Raw genomic sequence first — 19,821 nt, 5'->3', positions numbered from 1 at the left:
AAAAGTTAAACATCTATGTCCAGCATTTATATTGCTGGTATTACTGGTATATTACTAATTAAATAAAAGATGTTTATAAACATGATGAAAGTGGGTAAAAAGTACACTAAAAACTTTCAAATGTCAGGAAGTTAGGTTGAAGTCATCTGAGTAGAGCCAGAAATAATGATGCTTCCTGTTTTAGTAATTAACTGAAGGTTTTTAAAATCTCCTCTCTAGATAAGGCTCAGAAGGTTGATCTCAGAGTTGGGGACTGGGGGCATTTCATCTTTATTTAGCTAAATCCCCATGTCACTTTCCTTTGTTGGGATAGTGTATGTAAGTAAATAATATGAACACTAGAGTTCAAGAAACCAGTGTTTGGCTCCAGCTGTGACATTTAGTGATTGTTCAACTTTCAGCAAAGTTTTTCAACTCTGAATTTTTTCCCTTAGCTATAGTCAAGAGTTTTAGACTAGATCTTTAAGGTACCTCCTTGAAACAGTTCTTTAAAAAACAAACAACAACAAAACCCAAGGTAACAGCAGAAGATAGGATAGCTCAGTTATGTCATGTCAAGATAACAGGCCACTATGATGCTGTTAGAGCCTGTAAGTCCAGGACGGGGGCGCGGTGCTGTGTGATGTATTTATTCATTTATCCAATGAATTTTGAGCCCTTGTCATATAGTAGGTCCTGTTCTTTGTTTGAGAGATATGAAAAAGAACATGTATACATAAGGCTTGCATTATATAGAGAGATCAGACAATAAGCAAATGAGTCAGTATCATAGTGTCAGGATAATAAATGCTATGAATAAAAACAAGGTAGTCTCAAAACCTTGAGACTTAGAAAGGGGTAAAAGAAGATGGAGAATGTATTGTGGATACTGTTGTTAAGAATTTTTAAAGACTTGGGGTTGGCTGCCCTTGGTGATTGGTGGTTACAGCATAGCCTGGTCAGGAGAGCCCCGTTTCTTACACCATTTTGTGCTGTTTGAGTTTGTGTGTGTGCATGTGTTGCTTTTTTTAAAAAATCCTTAATGATGTAAAGAAAAAAATTTGTTCACATATTTAATGTGCTTTGGCCTGATCTGAACTTCTTTGACTAAGTATGCTGACTAGTTTTATGGATTTATTTTATGTCTTAATAATGTTTAAAATTACTTTCGGCTTTATGATTCATTCAATTTTTTGTATTGACATTTTCAGTGCAAAAGCTGAAGTGACTTAAAATGTGTTTTAAATATCACAAAAAGAAAAATCTACATGAAAATGCTAAGCTTTTGAGTAGACACAGCTAGTAACTGCCTGTCCTCTTTAGGGTTAAAATGGAACGCTCTTGATGTTTTGTTGTAACTTTTTTTTTTTTTTGGTAACTTTATTTCAATTTTAATGTTTACTTTTAGTTCCAAACATCACTGAATTTGGAAAACTCCAATAGGATTGCTTCTTTTCATTCCCTAAAATAAAAAATCAACATGCTAAGCATCTTTCTTGACTTTTATCTCTGTTTTTTTTTTCTAGTTGGATGAAAAATCTGACAAACAGTATGCTGAAAATTACACAAGAGTGAGTATATAAATTCTCAAGGGAGTTAGGTTCTCAAGGTCAGTCAAACTTGCTCTCTATGACTGTTCTGTTTCTCTACACTTGGTCTACTTAGTAGCGCTTCTCTTCATCCCTTCATCTGCGTCTATTTCCTGTCCTTGACCTCTCAGAATTCCTTGGGCCTTAGCTCATGTGAAAGCCCTGGGAAGAGAAGCCTGCATTTCATTTCACGGGGTGTCGCCTCATTTCGCTCTTGGGCTGCTGACCACTCTTCTAGAAACTGATCTCGAGAAGTTGTTTAAACCTTAACGATGGAGTGTCTAGGAATGGGGGGCTGTAAACTCAGTTTAAATTTTTTCTCTTATAGATAAATCACTTCTTGAAGTAAAATAGCTCCTTCCTAGGAGTTACGGTAAACTTCCTATTTTCTAAAAATATTTTCAGTTAAGGAGCCGGGCATGGTAGCGCATGATTTTAATCCCAGCACTTTCGGGAGGCAGAGGCAGGCGAATCTTTGTGACTTCGAAGCCAGCTTTGTCTACATAGTGAATTTCAGGCCAGCCGGGGCTACAGGGAGACCTTGTCTCAAAAAGGTGTCACAAATTAGACTGGGTAAAAAAAAAAAAAAAAAAAAAAAAAGAGGTCAGAAGTCAAGGAAATGATTTGCTGGATTGAATTTTATGTTATACCCAAGAATCAGCTCTGGCCATTAAAAATACAATGCAAAACAGAATTGCAAGCCATATAAGTTTGCATTTTCTTGTAGCCACACTCAAAAAGAAGCAAAATTAAATATTTAACCCAAATATCAAAAGTATTTCAACATAGCCAATATAATGTTTTTGTTTGTTACTTGTTTTGTTATATTTGAGTCAGGATCTTAGTATATAGCCTAGGCTGACCTTGAACTCTGTGTCCTGCTCTGAATGCCTGTTGCTGGGATTACATGGTATGCACTGCCGTACTCAGCTGGAAAAGGATCAGTGTGGTATACATTATGCACTCTTTTTTTCTACATTAAGCCTTCAAAATCTGGTATGTATTTATTTTATACTACATCTCAATTTGGATTAATGACATTTCAAGTGGTTTCATGTGGCTCTTGATTAGCACAACTAGACAGCACAGATCTTTGTTTTTTTTGTTTTTTTTTTTTTTTTTTTTTTTTTTTTTTTTGTCTTTTTGAGACAGGGTCTCCCTGTAGCCCCAGCTGTCCTGGAACTCACTATGTAGACCATGCTGGCCTCAAACTCACAAAGATCCACCTGCCTCTGCCTCCCAAGTGCTGGGATTAAAGGTGTGTGCCACCACGCCCGGCGATGCTATTTATTAGTCAATAGCATACTTTTGGGGAAAGTGGTGTGAATTCAGTGACAGGAAATGTTGTTGCTCGTATTAACAAAGATGAGATTCTTATTCAGTTTTAGGAACTAAAAAGGGAATCACTAATTAGCATATTGATTATAAAGTTCTAACACTTCTCCAAATTAATAAGCTTACCTGACTAAGCACTTGAATACCACAAAGATAAACCTCGAATATAAACAACTCCTATAAAAAAACTATTTTCATATTTGAATTACAAATTCTAGATTCTGAGTATTTGAGGTAATAAATGATGCTTAGTATGGCTGGCCTCTTTTCTGGATGCTTTCTGTCCTGAAACCAGTCTAAATTGCCAATATGGATGCACTTAGTAACTTTTTGGCCACACTGTTAGTATGTCCATCTGAAACTCTCATCCATCCCACCATCCTGCCCCATTTTTAATTTTCACAGCAAGCATTATTTAAAGAAACTGCACTTAGAAATACCATATTTCTCTCTTTAGCCCTCATCTCGAAATTCTGCCTCAGCAACAACCCCTCTAAGTGGAAACTCCTCCAGACGGGGAAGTGGGGACACCAGCAGCTTAATAGACCCAGACACCTCGTTAAGTGAATTGCGGGTAAACCACAGTTTCTTTTTTGTTTTTGAAAAACAGCCTTTGGTTTCTTTGTAGCTCACTGGAACTCTTAACTTTTAATGTGACTTATTAAGAACAAAATAGGATTTCTGTAAAGAAATTGTTGCTATAGCTTCAAAATTGCACTTTGGATGTTTCAGAGCTGAAAGGAAGGAGATTAGATAAGTCTGTTTCCAGTTTTCTTTCCTGAAAATTTGTTTGTATTGGAATGAGTTCTGCCAGTGCCAAAAAGTTTTGTTATGTATGTGAAATTAATTCAGAATTAACTTACCATATTTTAAATGGAAAATATTTGACCTTACAAACAACTGGATTGTGGGAATTATTAGTCTTTTGAGCCATTATCATATTATTCAGCTGTTTGAATACAGTTATCTTAGTTTTTCATAGTAATAGAAGTATATTTGGATAACAGAGATACCTGAGCTAATGGAAAGTTTGCTTGGCCCATTAGTTGAATCTCTGTTTTTATTAACCCTTTTATTTGAAAGATGAGAACTTAAAAGAAGTTTTGTTTTTAACTAGATTATTTGAACCTGCTATCTGTGAGAAATGAATCAAGATTTGTGGGAAAAAAAAACTGCATTTCTTTCTTTCTTTATTCATTCACTCACAGTTTTTGAACACTTTGCTCTGGAGATTTAGATACCAAAACACATTCTGGCCTTTAGGACGTCACTGTCTCATTGAAAGGACAAACTGATTTAAAGCAGCTGATGTGATATGATGATAGCAAATACAGAATTCAGTTAGTCCAGAAAGGCATCATGCAAACTGGACTGGGAAAAGAGATAGTAAAGGGCTTTTCAGAGAACATGAGCTCAGAGGTAAGACTTGAAGAAATGAAAATTAGTAAAACAAGAAAGTTGAAGAAGGAAGGCTTTCTCGGAGGAATTCAGAGAACTAGAACATTATTGATACAGAATTGTCAGAGGATAGGATGGATGACAAGGAAAGAGCAATTGCTGTGAAAGAAAATGGGAGGGTGGGGACCAAATCACAAGGTGTCTCCTACACTAGAATTTAGGTGGACCAAAAGTAGACAGAGATGGAAGATTAAGAGCTGCTTTCTTGTGAAGACGAGGTCACTTATATTTCCACGGTTGGCTTGAGCCAGTGGAGAGGGGGGTTGAAGGTCAAGAGAGAGAAGACAGCTGGCAGCACAGGGCCTGAGGCAAGAGGAGGGTGGGGCTTATGTGGAAGGGCGTGCCTGGTGGGCATGCTCTCTGGCTGCCACTGTGGAAGAGAAGACTGTAGACTGGAACAGGCATCTGGTATGTGAAACAGGGCTGTTGAAATTGACTGGAGGCCAGGGATGGATGAGGAGGGGAGAATGATGGAGGCCTGGAACAGTGGCAGAGAAGCAGAGTTGACCAGGACAGTGGCCTTGGCTTTGAATATGTCAGTATTCTTTGAGCTCTTACCATTTACCAGGCGTAAGTGCTGGGGGCGCAGAGTTAGAATAAAGCAAATTCTTTAGGCAGCTACATTCTAGTGGCACAAAAGGATGCAACTCTGTCAGCCTTGGATTTAGCTGACTCTTGTCATAGTACTTGACACTTGTTTTATTTATTATGTTTTTCCCCTTGAAAGAATAACCTCCTCAAAGGAAGTGAGATTTTTTTAGTCCTAGCATCTGACATCTGGTAAGTCCTCTAGTAAATGTCTGTTGAATGAATCAGTGAGTAAGACTAACAAACCAAGCACAGAGGGAATGAGCTAGGCAGAGAGGACAGTACCAAAAGTGTATATGAATGGCCTTCAGCAGTCCATCCTGCCCATCAGAGTCATACTCAGGGCCCTGTGGCAGTTGGCTTTTCCCAACAGTGTTGGACACAAGAGAAAGAATATTTTCCATTTAAAATTTGGCCCGTTTCACTTTTTAAAAGGGATTATGGAAACATTTGGAGCAAATGCTTTTCTCATCATTTAATTAGTATCCTCGGGATCATTTAATTAGTATCCTCATTTGACATTGCATTCACAATATTTGTGTTTAACTTCCTTCCCTTTCTCCCAAATTAATCATGGTCAGTAAGTGACTTAAAAACAACTTTGTTCATATGGTATATTATATTTTTTTAAATTTATGCATGGATTGTAAGAATTATTTCCAGTTAATTTACTTTGTGTTTTAACTAGTTACAAATGAAGTATTATATTAAAATTAATGCTAGAATTGATACAGCTTTTCTGGTATATAGCCCTTCTCCTATTTGCTAATGCTGTTTTCAACAGAATTCAGTACCAAGAAAATATTTGACACTAGTTGATTTCTGCAGCTCCATTGTCATCTTAAGTGGTTTGAAGTAGAAGGTGTGTTTTTATATTTAGATTTCTCATTTTAGTTAAGTAAGTTGTATTTGCATCTGATATTTTTGAGCTTTAAGATCTCTGTATGCGTAGTTGATGTGATGGTTCGTTCCTATGTCCTGCAGGATATCTATGACCTGAAAGACCAGATTCAGGATGTAGAAGGGAGATACATGCAGGGGCTTAAAGAACTAAAGGTACAGGGCTCCTTCCATAGCCCAAGCATGCCTTGTATGCAGAAGTGTTGGTAATGGTGGTTTCATAAGTCCTATTAACCCGCTGCATATAGCTTTACTAACAAACAGTGTTTGTCCTTCAAGCATGTGCTTAACCTGCAAAGCACAGGAAAGAGGAGTTTTCAGTCTTTGCTTAAGTATCAGTGTGGTTTGAGGGAGAAATTCAGCAAAAGATATAACTTACAATTTTGGATTATTTTGAGACAAATGTGTAGCCTAGGCTGACCTCAAACTTGTGATCCCCCTGCCTCAGCTTCAGTGCTGTGATTATAAGTGTATTCTTCCACATCCAATTCCTTATTTTTAAGACTTGTAAAGTACTTAGCTGTTTCTTGTGTCTTAGCCATACAACATTAAATTAGACAAACACCTACAAGATATTCTATGGATATTTTTATTGAAAACTGGACCTTTGAAAAATTTCCCAACTCAGTGTTTTAAAACATACCACCTTATTTTATCACCTAATTCAGTCAATATTAAACATGAAAGGAAAAAGTATTATTCTGTCCCTTTGAGAGGAAGGAACCTGAATGCATGCACACCTATTTTCATTTTGTTTAGATTCTTTTCTTACCTGTACGTATAGCAAGAAGGATTACATATGTCTAGTGTCTTAAAAGAATTTGGAGCTGGCAAGATGGCTCAGTAGATAAAGGAGCTTATCACCATGCCTGAATTCAGTCCTTGGGAGAGAACCGACTCCTGCAAGTTGTTCTCTGACCTCTACATGTATGCCATGGCATTTGTATACAGCTCATGCACACACACACAGACATACAGACACCCCACACACACACCCACACACACACAGACATACAGACACCCCACACACACACCCACACACACACTAAGGTAATAAAAAAACTTAAAGCCAATCTTTAAAAAAAGAAAGAAATTACAGGTAAATGTGAATGACATTTATCTATGCCCAGCAAGGATGACTGTACTTTACAGTAGAAATGTGTCAAGCAGACATTTGGTTATGCTTATTTCCCCATGTTTCAGTATTAAGTTCTTGCTCAATATTACAAAGAAACTAAAGGCTTCTCTGAATAATGTATACTGATTTGAAGTCTAGACCTGCACCAGTTCTCTGGAAGAATAAACTCAGGGCTTTCCAAAAGGTGACTCAGATATGCTACATATCAAGCAGAGCTTCTGGAGCCCTTCTGACTTCCTACAACCTCCTGCTAGGAGCTGAAATAGCGCTATGTCAAAACTTTTGTGTGGGCAGCACGCTCCATAAAAATTCACAGTAAAGATGCAGAACCACAAAGGATGGAAGTCCGTCCTATGGGGAAGGCCTTTGGATGCTTGATATGAGGTGTGAGTAAACATCAGGAGAGTTCAATTAGTTGATGGACTCATTTTTTCTTACTGCTCTAATCTTAAAACTTAATCTGCCCTTTCAGGTTTTAGTGGTGTAACTTGTAGAAATTTTGTACCGAGGGAACAAATCCAGCATATTAGATAAATATGCTCTGTTATTGTCATATGCAGCAAACATATCAGGAATGCAATCGTTGATTTGGAGGTATTTTTACAGGTTTTAAAAACTTTATTTAAAAGATTTTTCTCTGGCTGGGTGTGGTGGCACACACCTTTAATCCCAGCACTCGGGGAGGAAGAAGCAGGCGGATCTCTTTGAGTTCGAGGTCGGCCTGGTCTACATAGTGAGCTCCAGGACAGCTGGGGCTACAGGGAGACCCTGTCTCAAAAAGACAAAAAAAAAGTTTCTCCTAATTTTATACCTATAATTTATTACATTCCTTGAAAAGTATTAAAACTCACCAGATTTGAGTTGAAATTTGGAGAGGGATGGTTGGGGGGGTAGCCAACTCTGAGTTCAAGGCTAGCCTGGTCTGTATAGCAAGTTCCAGGCTAGCTGGAGCTACAGGAAGACCCTGTCTCAAAAAGACCAAGAGAAGAGGAGAGGGGAAGGGAGGGGAGGGGAGGAGAGGAGAGGAAATTCTTAGTGTACCTTTGACCTTTACTTCAGAGTCTGTTCTTGAAATTACTTACTTAATTGGAAGAAATATTATAACAAAAGTGTATCTGATTGGTGATTGGCCATGGTGCTGTGATATGTCCTATTAAAAAAGAATGATGGTTCATTATTTAAAACATTTTGTTCTTAATTACGATGATTACTTTTAGAGTGTTTTCCCTAAGACTCCCTGCTTTTTAATCAGGAATATTACAGTGTTTGCACCAGACCATGGCATATACTCTATGTTACATACATATTACCTAGAAAATATAATAAAATAGTATTGAAAAACTTAAGTGTTTTAAAGGATTCTTGATAGTTCTAAAATTAAAGTAGTAACCTATTTTTAAAACTATTAAAATTAAAGTTAATGCCTTATTGAATTTTAATTCAGAGTTATAGTAGTAGGTAAAAGAACATAGTAAATCATAGTAAATTTCTAGTGAGTAGAAGCTTTTCATGATATTGGGGGAGCTAACTGTGCATCAAAATGTATATAGTTTTAATTCAAAATACTGACAGAGGCAAAAGCGTGGATATGTGCATAAACGAACAGGAAGCATCCTGAAGTGTCTTCCACTTAACTCACCATACTGGTGCCTCTGGAGGGGGAGTATGGTAAAGGAAGGATTTTGCTTTATTTGTATTTTTTTTCCTTTGCATGAAAACATAACCATGGGTTTGTTTTCTGTTGCTCTGATAAACACCATGACTTAAAATAAACCAATAACCTTTTAGAAAGGTTCTTTTATTCATACTTTTGATTATTAGAAGGCTAGGATAGAACTGTTGAACAGAGAGGTAACAATACAAATGGAAATTTTGTCAGCTATAAGTTGTTCAATAGATGAAGTGTCCACTCTATGCAAGGAACTGAGAATAAAATAACATTTCAAGCTAGTGGAGGATTTGGCCACAAGTTGCAAATGCTCTTCTGGGGGAGTATTTGAGCATAGCCAGTCAAAGCTTAAACATTTACACGGTGACCTCAAAACTCGGGTGTATATCATAATCACCTGGAACTATTTAAAATAGAAATTGATGGACTCAACCTCCAGATTTTCTATTCAGTGGGTCTGAGATAAGGTTGGAAATTTGCATTTTTATAAAACTCAGTCTAATGGTTATCACTATATGAGTAAGGTTAAGATATTTTCCACCTGGACACTTTTCTTTTTTCTATTTTCTTTATTATTTTATTTTACATGTATGAGTGTTTTGTCTGCATGTATGTAAGTGCACCTGTGTCGTGCAATGCCCAAAGAAGTCAGAAGCAGGCGTTGGATCCCCCGAAACTGGAGTTACAGATGGTTGTTAGCCATCATGTGGGTGCCAAGAATTGAACCTGGGTCCTCTGTAAGAGCAGCCAATGCTCTTAACTATTGAGCCATCTCTCAAGACCCCCTACAAGTCTCTTTTTAAAGATTTACATTTATTTTTGTACATTTGTGTGGGTGTGGATGCCTGCAGAAACCAGAAGGCGGCCTTGGATCCTTTGAAGCTGGAGGTAGAGACAGTTGTGAGCTGCATGATGTGGGTGCTAGGACAGAACTCTGGAAGAGCAGCCATCCAGTGCTCTTAACCACTGAGCCCTCTCTCTAGCCCCACTTTAAAGTCTCTTATGTTCTCTTTATAGGGAAATCACATTCACCAATTTTATGTGAAGTTTGTTGCGTTACATATTCTGTCCATGTAGCCAGTACCTACTCCTGCTACTCATGGAGTCATACTGCATTTTATATGCTGCTGAATTGTGATGGGCACTTCATTTTCTTCTTAGCCTCTTGAATAAAATTTGATATTGTATGAAGATGCTGTTTGTATTTGGACCTTCCTGTAGTTGACTTTTAGTTAAATGTTTCCAATGCTATTTTAAATCTTGCCTGTCTATTCAGTTATAGTTTGTAAAACATAGAATTACTGGCTCATATAGTCATTATGTTTAGCATTTGAGGAACTGCCAAACTGTTTCCAAAGTAGCTACACTTACATCCCACTAGCAGTGTAAGATCCAGTTTCACCATATCCTCCCTCTTTCTTTTTGTGGGAGAAGGGGTTGCTAGGGATTAAGGCAGCGTCTCTCCCACTGAGCATCTCCCCTTATTCCTGTCCCTATTGCTTTGTTCCCAGAGTTGCACTGTATGGCTTTGAGGTATGTCTCCCTAGTGAGTGACGATCCTGAGCATGCTTTTCTGTGCTCATCCTGTGCCCTGTTTGGGGAACTGTCCCTTCAAGTCATTGCCACTCCTGAGTTTTTATTTATTTATTTATTTATTTATTTATTTATTTTTATTTTGGTTTTTTTGAGACAGGGTCTCTCCGTAGCCCAACTGGCCTGGAACTCACTATGTAGACCTGGCTGGCCTCAATCTCACAGAGGTCTGCCTGACTGGGTCACAGGTGCTGGGATTAAAGGTCTATACCACCATGCCTGGCTCAAGTTGTGTCTTTTACTTTTGAATCTGCAAATGCTCTGGATAGAAATCAGTTCTCAAAAGATTTACAAGTATTTTCTCCCATTCTGTGGAATATCATTTGCAGTATAAAGTTTTAAATTTTAATAAAGTCTTCCTTTTTCTTCTTAGCTGATAGTGAGTGCTTTTGGTGTTATAGTTAAGAAACTGTTACCCCCGTTGCTTCTCTATTTTCTATGAAGAATTTTATAGTTTTAGCTTTTCCATTTAGATCTTTGGTTTCTTTTTAGTTTTTGTATGTGGTGTTAGGTAGGAGTTAATCTTCATTCTTCCAAAGAAGGAGGCTGTCCTAGCATCATCTGCTCTTTTCCTACTGGATTATATGGGTACCACTGTCAAAAATTTAACTCATTACAAATGTAAGGGTTCTGGAGTCCTACATCTGTTTTACTGACTTTGGTTTATTGAATATTTGTTCTAGTTTTTTTTTTTTTTTAAAGTTACCTTCAACAGTGATTACTTTTTCTAATTGACTTTTCCTTTTTATCTTTTAATAAAAGTCGATAGGCAGTAGTAATTACCAAATTAAATCGTTATTTTTTTTAAAAGCTTGTACACTATCTTAGGTAAACAGCTTTCGAGTTATATAAAATTTGTATGATGACTCTTAAGTCATTTTTATATTGCTTATTTTGAAATATGGTTAATTGCTAGGAAAAATGTTTACATTTACGTTAGCATTATTATGTACAATAAGGAAATACTGAAAACAGAAATCCAAAAAATGCCAACATGCAGATAAGGGTATACTTGTGTTAAGAGAAACTGCTCTCTTGCTGTGTTCTGAACAGCAGACATTTGCCTGTTAAAAACCACAGTAACTTCTGGAGATATTAATGATTCTGTTTTCTGATTTATTAAAAATACATGTTTTCTGCACTCTTTTTCATTTTTCAGAGACAACGTTGCTGCTTTTGTGTTTGTAGGTTGCAAAGAGAATGCTTTTCACATTGTCTTCTGTCCTCTTTCTGTTCTGTGTGCACACTACTAAACAAGGAGTTCCCAGACTGTTTATGTCAGGCACAAATCCTTCTTTACGTTGGTACCATGCTGAGCTTTGGTGCTCTGTCACACACATGCAGTGAGCATGTCTTAGACGTCAAACTAATTCTTTTTGTCATTTAGGAGTCTTTGTCTGAAGTGGAAGAAAAATACAAGAAGGCCATGGTTTCCAACGCACAGCTGGACAATGAGAAGAACAATCTGGTCTACCAGGTAGACACCCTCAGGGATGTTATTGAAGAGCAGGAGGAACAGATGGCAGAATTTTATAGAGAAAATGAGGAAAAATCAAAGGTAATTACTCATCTTGCATATTTTCTTGGGAGAGAAAAATCAAAGCCTGCCATTTTAAAGAATAGTGCAGTTGGTGGGAGACCACAGGTGCAGTCAAAATTGAATGATCTAAGACATCAGCCAGACATCCTGCCAGTTCTTAAATTTTTATTTTCTGAAGGAAAGACCTATATTATCCTTCTTTAGGTTTTAAAAAGTAGATTAGATTACACTCAAGTATCTCTGTTTTTTCTTTCTTTCTTTTTTATTTTTATTTTTATTTTTTTTTTGAGATAGGATCTCACTCTGTAGCCCTGACTGGCCTAAAACTTACTATGCTCGAACTTACAGGCCTTCCTTTGCCTCCCAAGTGCTGGGATTGAAGGCATGCTTCTCTTGATTCTTTTAAGTATCCTCTTTCTATTGCTAGTGGCTGGAGCTACACAGAGCTGCAGAGACTCTCAGTGATTTAGATGAGTTTTTTTCTGTGCATTTCTGACTAGAATCCACTTTCCAGATAACTAAAGTGAAGTCTCTAACTAGTAACTTAGAAAGAGAAATGTAATGACATGAGGCCGAAACTGACAGACATTTTCTTAAAAGGTTAAAGTACAATTAGAAAATAAAGCTACTGTCCACGTTCCATATTTGTCCTTGGGTACCTACAGAATACAAAGTGGGTTGTATTAAAATTTTATTGGACCTGGACATTTTAAAGTGTTGGTGTCTGTCTAAGCAGGGAATAAGTGGATATTACTGTCAGAAATGAAACATTGTTATCTTGCCAATATAGAAAAAAGATCAAGAAAACAATTTAGTTAATCCCAGGACTCAGGAGGCAGAGGCAGGTGGATCTCTGTGAGATCGAGGACAGTCTGGTCTACATAGTAAGTTCCAGGCCAACTGGGGCTGCAGGTAGACTGTGTCTCAAAAAGACAAATAAATAAATAAAACCCAGCCAATATAGGAAATACATATTGATGCACTGTTAGAAACAGCAGTCTGAATTTGCACATATGAAGAAAGAGACACTTGGTACAACCTTTGAGAACCTTTGGTAGTAATGATGTCCAGTGTAGGTTCATTGACTGAATCAAATGTTCCACTCAGGTGTGGATGAGGGTGTGGATGATAACAGGAGAGACTCTGCAGTTATGGGAACAGGAGGTATATGGGAATTCTTTGGTTTCTCCTCAGTGTTGCTGTGGTCCTAAAACTGTTTCAAAGACTGGTTTGAAAATGCTGCTGGGGTCTAGGTATGTGAAAATGAGGCATCTGGATGTCTTTGTGCTAGGATAGTAATAGAGCATTGAAGAAGATGCTTTGGAGATAGTAAGTGGCTTCCTCTTTGGTTGTCTTCTATCCCAGAGACCATTTTGTAAGATTCTGAGCCATTGTACTTTCTTGTTCCAAATGGATACTGCCTTCTGCAGTAGAATGCTCATATGCATAGATACACAGGGGTCAGTTTCATTATATGATGTATTTCATTATAGCAACAGACAAAAGTTTAAGAATACCACTAATGTTACAATTTTTCAAAATGGTCGGGCGTGGTGGCACACGCCTTTAATCCCAGAACTGGGGAGGCAAAGGCCCACCTGGTCTATATAGCAAGCTCCAGGCCAGCTGGGGCTACAGAGACCAAAAAGACCAAAAAAAAAAAAAAAGTTTTTTCTCAAAATGTAGGCAGAAGAGCTGTCTCAGCAGCTAAAGGTATCTCCCACCAAGCCTGACATCCTGGGCTTTTTCCCTAGGAACCACATAGTTGAAAGAGAGAACCGAATCCCACAAGTTGTCCTCTGACCTCCATATGCACAACACGGCACATATACACAAAATAATTGTACTAATTTTTTTTTTTTTTTAGATTTCAAAATGTTGGGGCTGGAGAGGTGGCTCAGCAGTTAAGAGCACTGGCTGCTCTTGCAGAGGAGCCGAGTTCAGTTCTCAGCACTCATGACGGCTAATAGCCACCCTTAACTCCAGTTCCATGGGATCCAACACCCTTTTCTGACCTCTGTGGGCATTGCATGACACGGGTGCACTTAACATACATGCAGGCAATACACTCAGACATAAAATAAAAATAAATAAATTTAACATTTTTAAACGTAACTGAGGAACTTGTCTCTTTTCTTACCTTCCTTCATCATATGAGATGAGAATTTTAAAGTTTTAACCCTTTCTAGTGAATGCAAGTCAGCAGCTTCTGGAAGTTATACTTGGCCTCTGTTAAACTGCATATGTTCAACTTTGTTCTATGCCATGACCTCTGTAACAATATCATTTCTTTAATAACAGGAGTTAGAAAGGCAGAAGCATATGTGTAGTGTACTGCAGCATAAGATGGATGAACTCAAAGAAGGCCTTCGGCAAAGAGATGAGCTCATTGAGGTATGTAAATGAACTGCAACTAATTTTGAAAAACAAATGAGTTTGGATAGGATGAGGGAGTGTGTGTTGGGAGAATGTCAAAATGTTACAAAGAGTTTGTGTTAACATTTGGCTATTAAAATTTTTCCAAAATGAATATTACAGCAAGCTTAAAAAATGAATACCTACAGACTCTATAAACATTCATCCCTTAATAGCAGGAGTTTTGGCAAGTGTCTTTTATTCCTAAGCACTTTTCCCTAAAGATATAGGGAATAGGCCAAAGGAAGAATTACAGGACAACATCGTTCTTTGGATCCCAATGAATGCCACTTTGTAGCACATGATTCTTGAGAAGTAAAAATTCTGACCTCTGCTCAGGTAAATGCATTTCTGAGGCAGCTAAATGAAAAGGAAGGAATTGTCAAGATCTGGGTCACACACAGAAAGGGGACAGTTGTCTACAGCAGAGTGTCTTTCAGAACTCTGTTAGTGGAGGGTTCTAGGCCACATTATGGCCACACCTAATGCAGACCAGGGTGGTCCATAGAAACACGATGAAAACAGTTGTGCTGAAAACAGTAGTACATCACCCTGGCTATGCCTAACTGTTTCTGGAGTTTTGTTTTGTTTTGTTTTGTTTTGCTTTTTTTTTGGCAGGGGGTTCTTTTTGAGACAGGGTCTACCTGTAGCCCCAGCTGGCCTGGAACTTACCAGGCTGGTCTGGAACTCACAGAGATCCACCTGCCTCTACCTCCCAAGTGCTGGGGCTAAAGGTGTGTGCCACCACACCTGGCTAACTGGTTCCATTTTAATTAAGAATTATATTAGTAAGGCTAGATTGTCTAATTTGTCACAGTGCTTTCTTAAAAAATAAGTCCACGGTGCTGGATACAAACTTTGAAAGCCTTAGTTCTAGTTTTTTTTTTTAATGTTTTCAATTATCTTTTGGATGTTAGACACAACTGAAAAACCTTTAATAATACCTTTTGGTCTCTAGAATTAAGATGTGAATAGTCAAGTAGGTGGTGCACAAGTAGGGAAGGTGTGACTGATAATTTATCAATAACTCACAGGCAAATACTTGCTGAGCCTCAGAGGCTGAGAGTAAACAGCTCTTGTAGTTTCCTTTCTGTTGCTTTGATAAAACTTAGGGGAGGAGAGGGTTTATTTCATCTTATGCTTCCAGGTCACAGTCCATCATTCAATGGGAAATGAGTACAGGAACTGAAGGCAGGAACCTAAAGGTGGGACTGAATGCTTTTCCACAGAGCATTACATCAGACCAGGGAGCTTACTCATAACCAAGGAAATAACAGCAGGAACCATGGGGGATGCCACTTGCTAGCTGACTCACTCATGCTCAGCTAGCTTTCTTATATAGCCCAGGACCACCATCGCAGGGAGTGGTACTGCCCACAGGGGTTAGGCCCACCTACTTCAATTAATAATCAAGACTGCCCTCACAGACGTGCTCACAGATCAACATAATAAAGACCGGTACTCAGTTGAGACATTTTTTCAGGCAATTCTAGGCTATGTCAAGTTCACGGTCAATGCTGGCTAGAACAGTGTCATTGCCTAATCAGAGTTTGAGACCTGCTAAATGTTAAAATGTTATTTTTCTAAGAACTGATGTTTCTTATAGAATTCATGATATTCTTTTTTTAAAAAAATATTTTATTATTTTTATTTTATGTGTATGCGTGTATTGCCTGCATGTAGGTAAGTGCACCCGTGTCATGCAATGCCGAGTTTTAGACTATTGTTAGCTGCCATGTGGGTGCTGGGAATTGAACCTGGGTCCTCTACAAGAACAGCCAGTGTTCTTAACTACTGAGCCATCTCTCCAGCCCCAATTCATGATATTCTTGATCTTTTCACTTTTGAACAAAAATAAAAAATAAGCCAAGATATGTCTGTCTTTTATTTTTTTAGTTCTGCTTTAAAAAGTAAAATTCGGTGCTGAAGAGTTGGCTCAGCAGTTAAGAGCACTGGTTGCTCTTGCGAGGATTGGGGTTCCGTCCCAAACACCTACATGGGGGCTAACAATATACCACTGGGAGCATTACGCACCTGGGTGTGCTTAGTACATACATGCAAGCAAAACACTCATACACATAAGATCAAAATAAGTAAATAAAAATAAATAAGTAAAAAGTTTAATTCAAAATGACTTTTGTTCTATGTGGTAAAGGACCATTTGTTCATAAGCAAACCTAAGTTTCCTTCTGCAAATATAAGTGGTTCCATGTTTGGAAAAAAGGGCAGTATTATCACAGAAAGAATGCATAAGAGCTGTGTGTATACAGAGACCCCAGGCTGGCTGGCTGCCACAGAGCTATGCTCAGAACAGTCATTTATTCCCAATCCCTCTGCTTATATTTGCCTCTGCCCTGTTCTTTTGTGGTGCTAGGGATCAAACCCAGAGCTGTGAGCTGCATCCCCAGCACACACTCTACCCCTGAACTGCATATCCCTGCCTTTCCTTGCTTAACTCTTGTCCCCAGGATACTGTATGTCACTTTTCCCTTTAGCAAACTACTCTTGCCTTTTCTGTTTATCACAGACTCCCCTGTCCCCTTGAAAAAAAATTATCCACCTTATTTTCGTTCTGTTTTCATCCTTCTAACTCCCTTGCTTTTTTCTTTCTGCTCTTGTATTACTTCCCTTCCCCTCTTCTTCTGCAGGAGAATCAGCGCCTACAGCAGAAAATAGACACCATGACAAAAGAGGTGTTTGACCTCCAGGAGACCCTGCTTTGGAAAGATAAAACAATTGGGGTATGAGAGGAGATTGGGCTTTGTAGACACTCATTCCTAAGGAATAGACCAATAGAATTGAACTCAGGAGGGCTTAAAGTCTGTCTTTTGATTATTCTTATGTACTTGGATAATATGAATTATGAATTCATAAAAGACAGAAACTTTTACGGGAAAATCTGATACCATGCCTAGAGAGAGCTCCTCTTTCCAGACTCTGGGCTTGTGAAACTCACAAGTAGAAACATTTAAAGGAAGTTTTCTTTATGCTCCAAGGATTCTTATCCAGAAGCAACCACAGGCTTTTAATTTAAATCCTGTGGTGAGTTAGATATGCTTACATTATAAAAGTATGGATTAAAACAAGATGCTAGGGGCTAGAGATGGGGAAAATGTTATTTGCATCTTGTAAATGGTTGGTTAATAAAATAGAGATTAAAAATGAGTTTAATTATGGAAGTGGATAGGAATGTAAGACTTGGCAGGGCTGCCAAACTGTGACACCATCTCTAATTATAACCCAGAACTACCCAAAGTGGGGCCCTGATAAGGAAGGCTTCTTCACTGCAGTTTTGCTTAGCCCTGCAGGTAGATCCCAAGTGTGCTGGAGGAGGACAAAATTTCCACCAACTGATCTTGAGCAGCCTGTGACTGAGCAGTTCTCTCTTCTGCTGTAGGGTAGCCAGTCTTCAGACCTGGCTGCCAGAGGCCAGCTTTGTCAGGGAAGTTGCTGTAGTGGAGGTTCTGTCGGGAGGGAAATAGGGGAAAAGATCCTCAGAGCTCCTGAGAGAGGCCTGCCTAAGTGTGAGCCTGCCAGATCACACCCAGCTTCACCAGGGACAGGGCATTCTGAAACCTAGCCCATTTACCCAGTTCTGTTCTTCCCCCCCCCAAATACTCTATCCTCTTAGTAAAAACAAAGGGAATCATATTTTTGGTGATGCTGGCCTTACGTGGGGCAGGCAAGCATTCTGTCACTTAACCACATCCGCAGCCCCACCATATTACTTCTTAAAGAGTTTATAGAGGAAAGTTTTAAAGAACCAAAGATACTTTTAGATTTTTTCTGATATTTAAATTACTGTTTCTGAAATTCCACCAAAAGTCACAAAAGCTTTCTTTGGGACATTGTGGTTGTGAATTATTTTATTTAAAAATTTACTTGGGAAATTAAAGTGCAATGGGACTGGGGCAAATAGACAATTTGTAGGAGAAAAAACGTTCAAAATCTGCTCCTTATCTAGAAGGGACTTCTTTACAGGCCATATAGAGTTTCTTCTCCCACAGATCTGCAGGCCTGCGATTTCTCATTTCTGTCACCATCTTAGCATTTTAAACTATCTTGGACTAGCTATAGTAAAATCTCTAGTCCCATTAAATAGCTCTTTAAAACATTACCTTTTGTCTACTAAAAAGACATGCTGATGGTTAAGATACAAATTTTTAATTGTCTAGGAATTCTTTTAAATTTTTCCATAAGACATAAGTAGATATATGTTCTACAGCTATTAAAAAAAATGCATTTCTGCGGGGCGTGGTGGCACACGCCTTTAATCCCAGCACTTGGGAGGCAGAGGCAGGCGGATCTCTGTGAGTTCAAGGCCAGTCTGGTCTACATAGTGAGTTCTAGGACAGCTGGGGCTACAGGGAGACCCTGTCTCAAAAAGAAAAAAAAAAAAGTGAACTTTTAGGAGCTGGTGAGATGGCTCAGTGAGTAAAGTGCTTGCCATGCAAGCCTGATGACCCAAGTTCCTCCCTGGAACCCATGTAAAGGTAGAAGGAAAAAACTGACTTCACAGAGTTGTCTTCTGGCCTCCACATGTGTACATGCCTACACACACATCATACACACCCAATAATAAATAAAATTTTTAAAGCTAAACTTTTTTTTTTGTTCTTTTTGAGACAGGGTCTCCCTGTAGCCCCAGCTGTCCTAGAACTCACTACATAGACCAGGCTGGCCTTGAACTCAGAGATCCGCCTGCCTGCCTCTGCCTCTCGAGTGCTGGGATTAAAGGTGTGCACCACCACACCCGGCTAAGCTAAACATTTTTATTTTGAGGAAAATTGAGGTTCACATATAACTGTAAGAAGTAATACCAAAATGTCCCGTATAAGATGTCACATCTTGCAGAAGCGTAGTACACTCTCATAGCTAGGACCGTTTGTAAAGTGGAGTGCAATGTCACAGCAAGATACTGTGGCACAGTCAAGATGTAGACATCTCTGTCCTCCATCACTTCTTTTATAGATACAGCTCCTGCACCAGCACCCCAGGCCTGGGAACCACTCTGTAATTTTGTCATTTTAAGACTGTTATATAAATTGAAAGCTTCAGTGTATAACATTTTTGGATTTATCTTTTTTCATCCAGCATAACTCAGAAAGTTTATTCAAGTTGTAACAGTAATGATTTGCTACCTTAACCATTTAAGTACATAGGTTTTTTTTTTTTTCTTTTTTCTTTTTTTTGTGGTCTCACTGTGTAGCTCAGGCTGACCCTTCCTTTGCCTCCCAAGTGCTGGGATTCCAGGCATACTTCACCCATACCCAGCAAATATTTTTCCTTTTTGACGCTAAATAGCATTTCATTGGACATATGTGTCACACAGGTCACACAGGCAGTCTCCATCTTTGGCTGTTATGAATAATACTGCTGTGGACATGGATGTGCAAATATCTTTTCAGAACCCTGCTTTCAGTTATTTTGTGTATATACTCTAAAATTGAATTCCTAGATCACTTAGGAATTATTTATTGATTTTGAGGACCAGCCACTCTGTTTTTGATAGTGACCATATACCCTTGTACATTCCCACCAGCAATGGACAAGGATAGAATTTCCCCACATTTTCGCCAACACCTGTTACTTTTCTTTCTGGGGTTGCCATGTCATC

At 38.5% G+C, this 19,821-nt stretch overlaps 1 protein-coding gene across 8 annotated transcripts in view; it reads left to right on the top strand.

The window, feature by feature from the left end:
• Positions 1–19,821, top strand: part of Lrrfip2 (LRR binding FLII interacting protein 2) — a 127,406-nt gene that overhangs the window by 94,197 nt on the left and 13,388 nt on the right. For 3 of the 8 annotated variants that reach the window (XM_029562171.1, XM_029562168.1, XM_029562165.1), the window contains 6 exons: positions 1,506–1,550; positions 3,361–3,477; positions 5,934–6,005; positions 11,637–11,807; positions 14,091–14,183; positions 16,853–16,945. In XM_029562171.1, the coding sequence (XP_029418031.1) occupies positions 1,506–1,550; positions 3,361–3,477; positions 5,934–6,005; positions 11,637–11,807; positions 14,091–14,183; positions 16,853–16,945 (591 nt within the window). The remainder of the gene's footprint in view (positions 1–1,505; positions 1,551–3,360; positions 3,478–5,933; positions 6,006–11,636; positions 11,808–14,090; positions 14,184–16,852; positions 16,946–19,821) is intronic. The other 5 variants (XM_029562179.1, XM_029562175.1, XM_008830451.3 and 2 more) reach the window with 3 other exon arrangements.

The sequence above is a fragment of the Nannospalax galili genome, unplaced genomic scaffold (assembly GCF_000622305.1).
Source record: "Nannospalax galili isolate Female #2095 unplaced genomic scaffold, S.galili_v1.0 scaffold1050, whole genome shotgun sequence".
In the NCBI taxonomy this organism is placed as follows: Eukaryota; Metazoa; Chordata; class Mammalia; order Rodentia; family Spalacidae; genus Nannospalax; species Nannospalax galili.
This window is presented reverse-complemented; position numbering and strand designations above follow the sequence as displayed.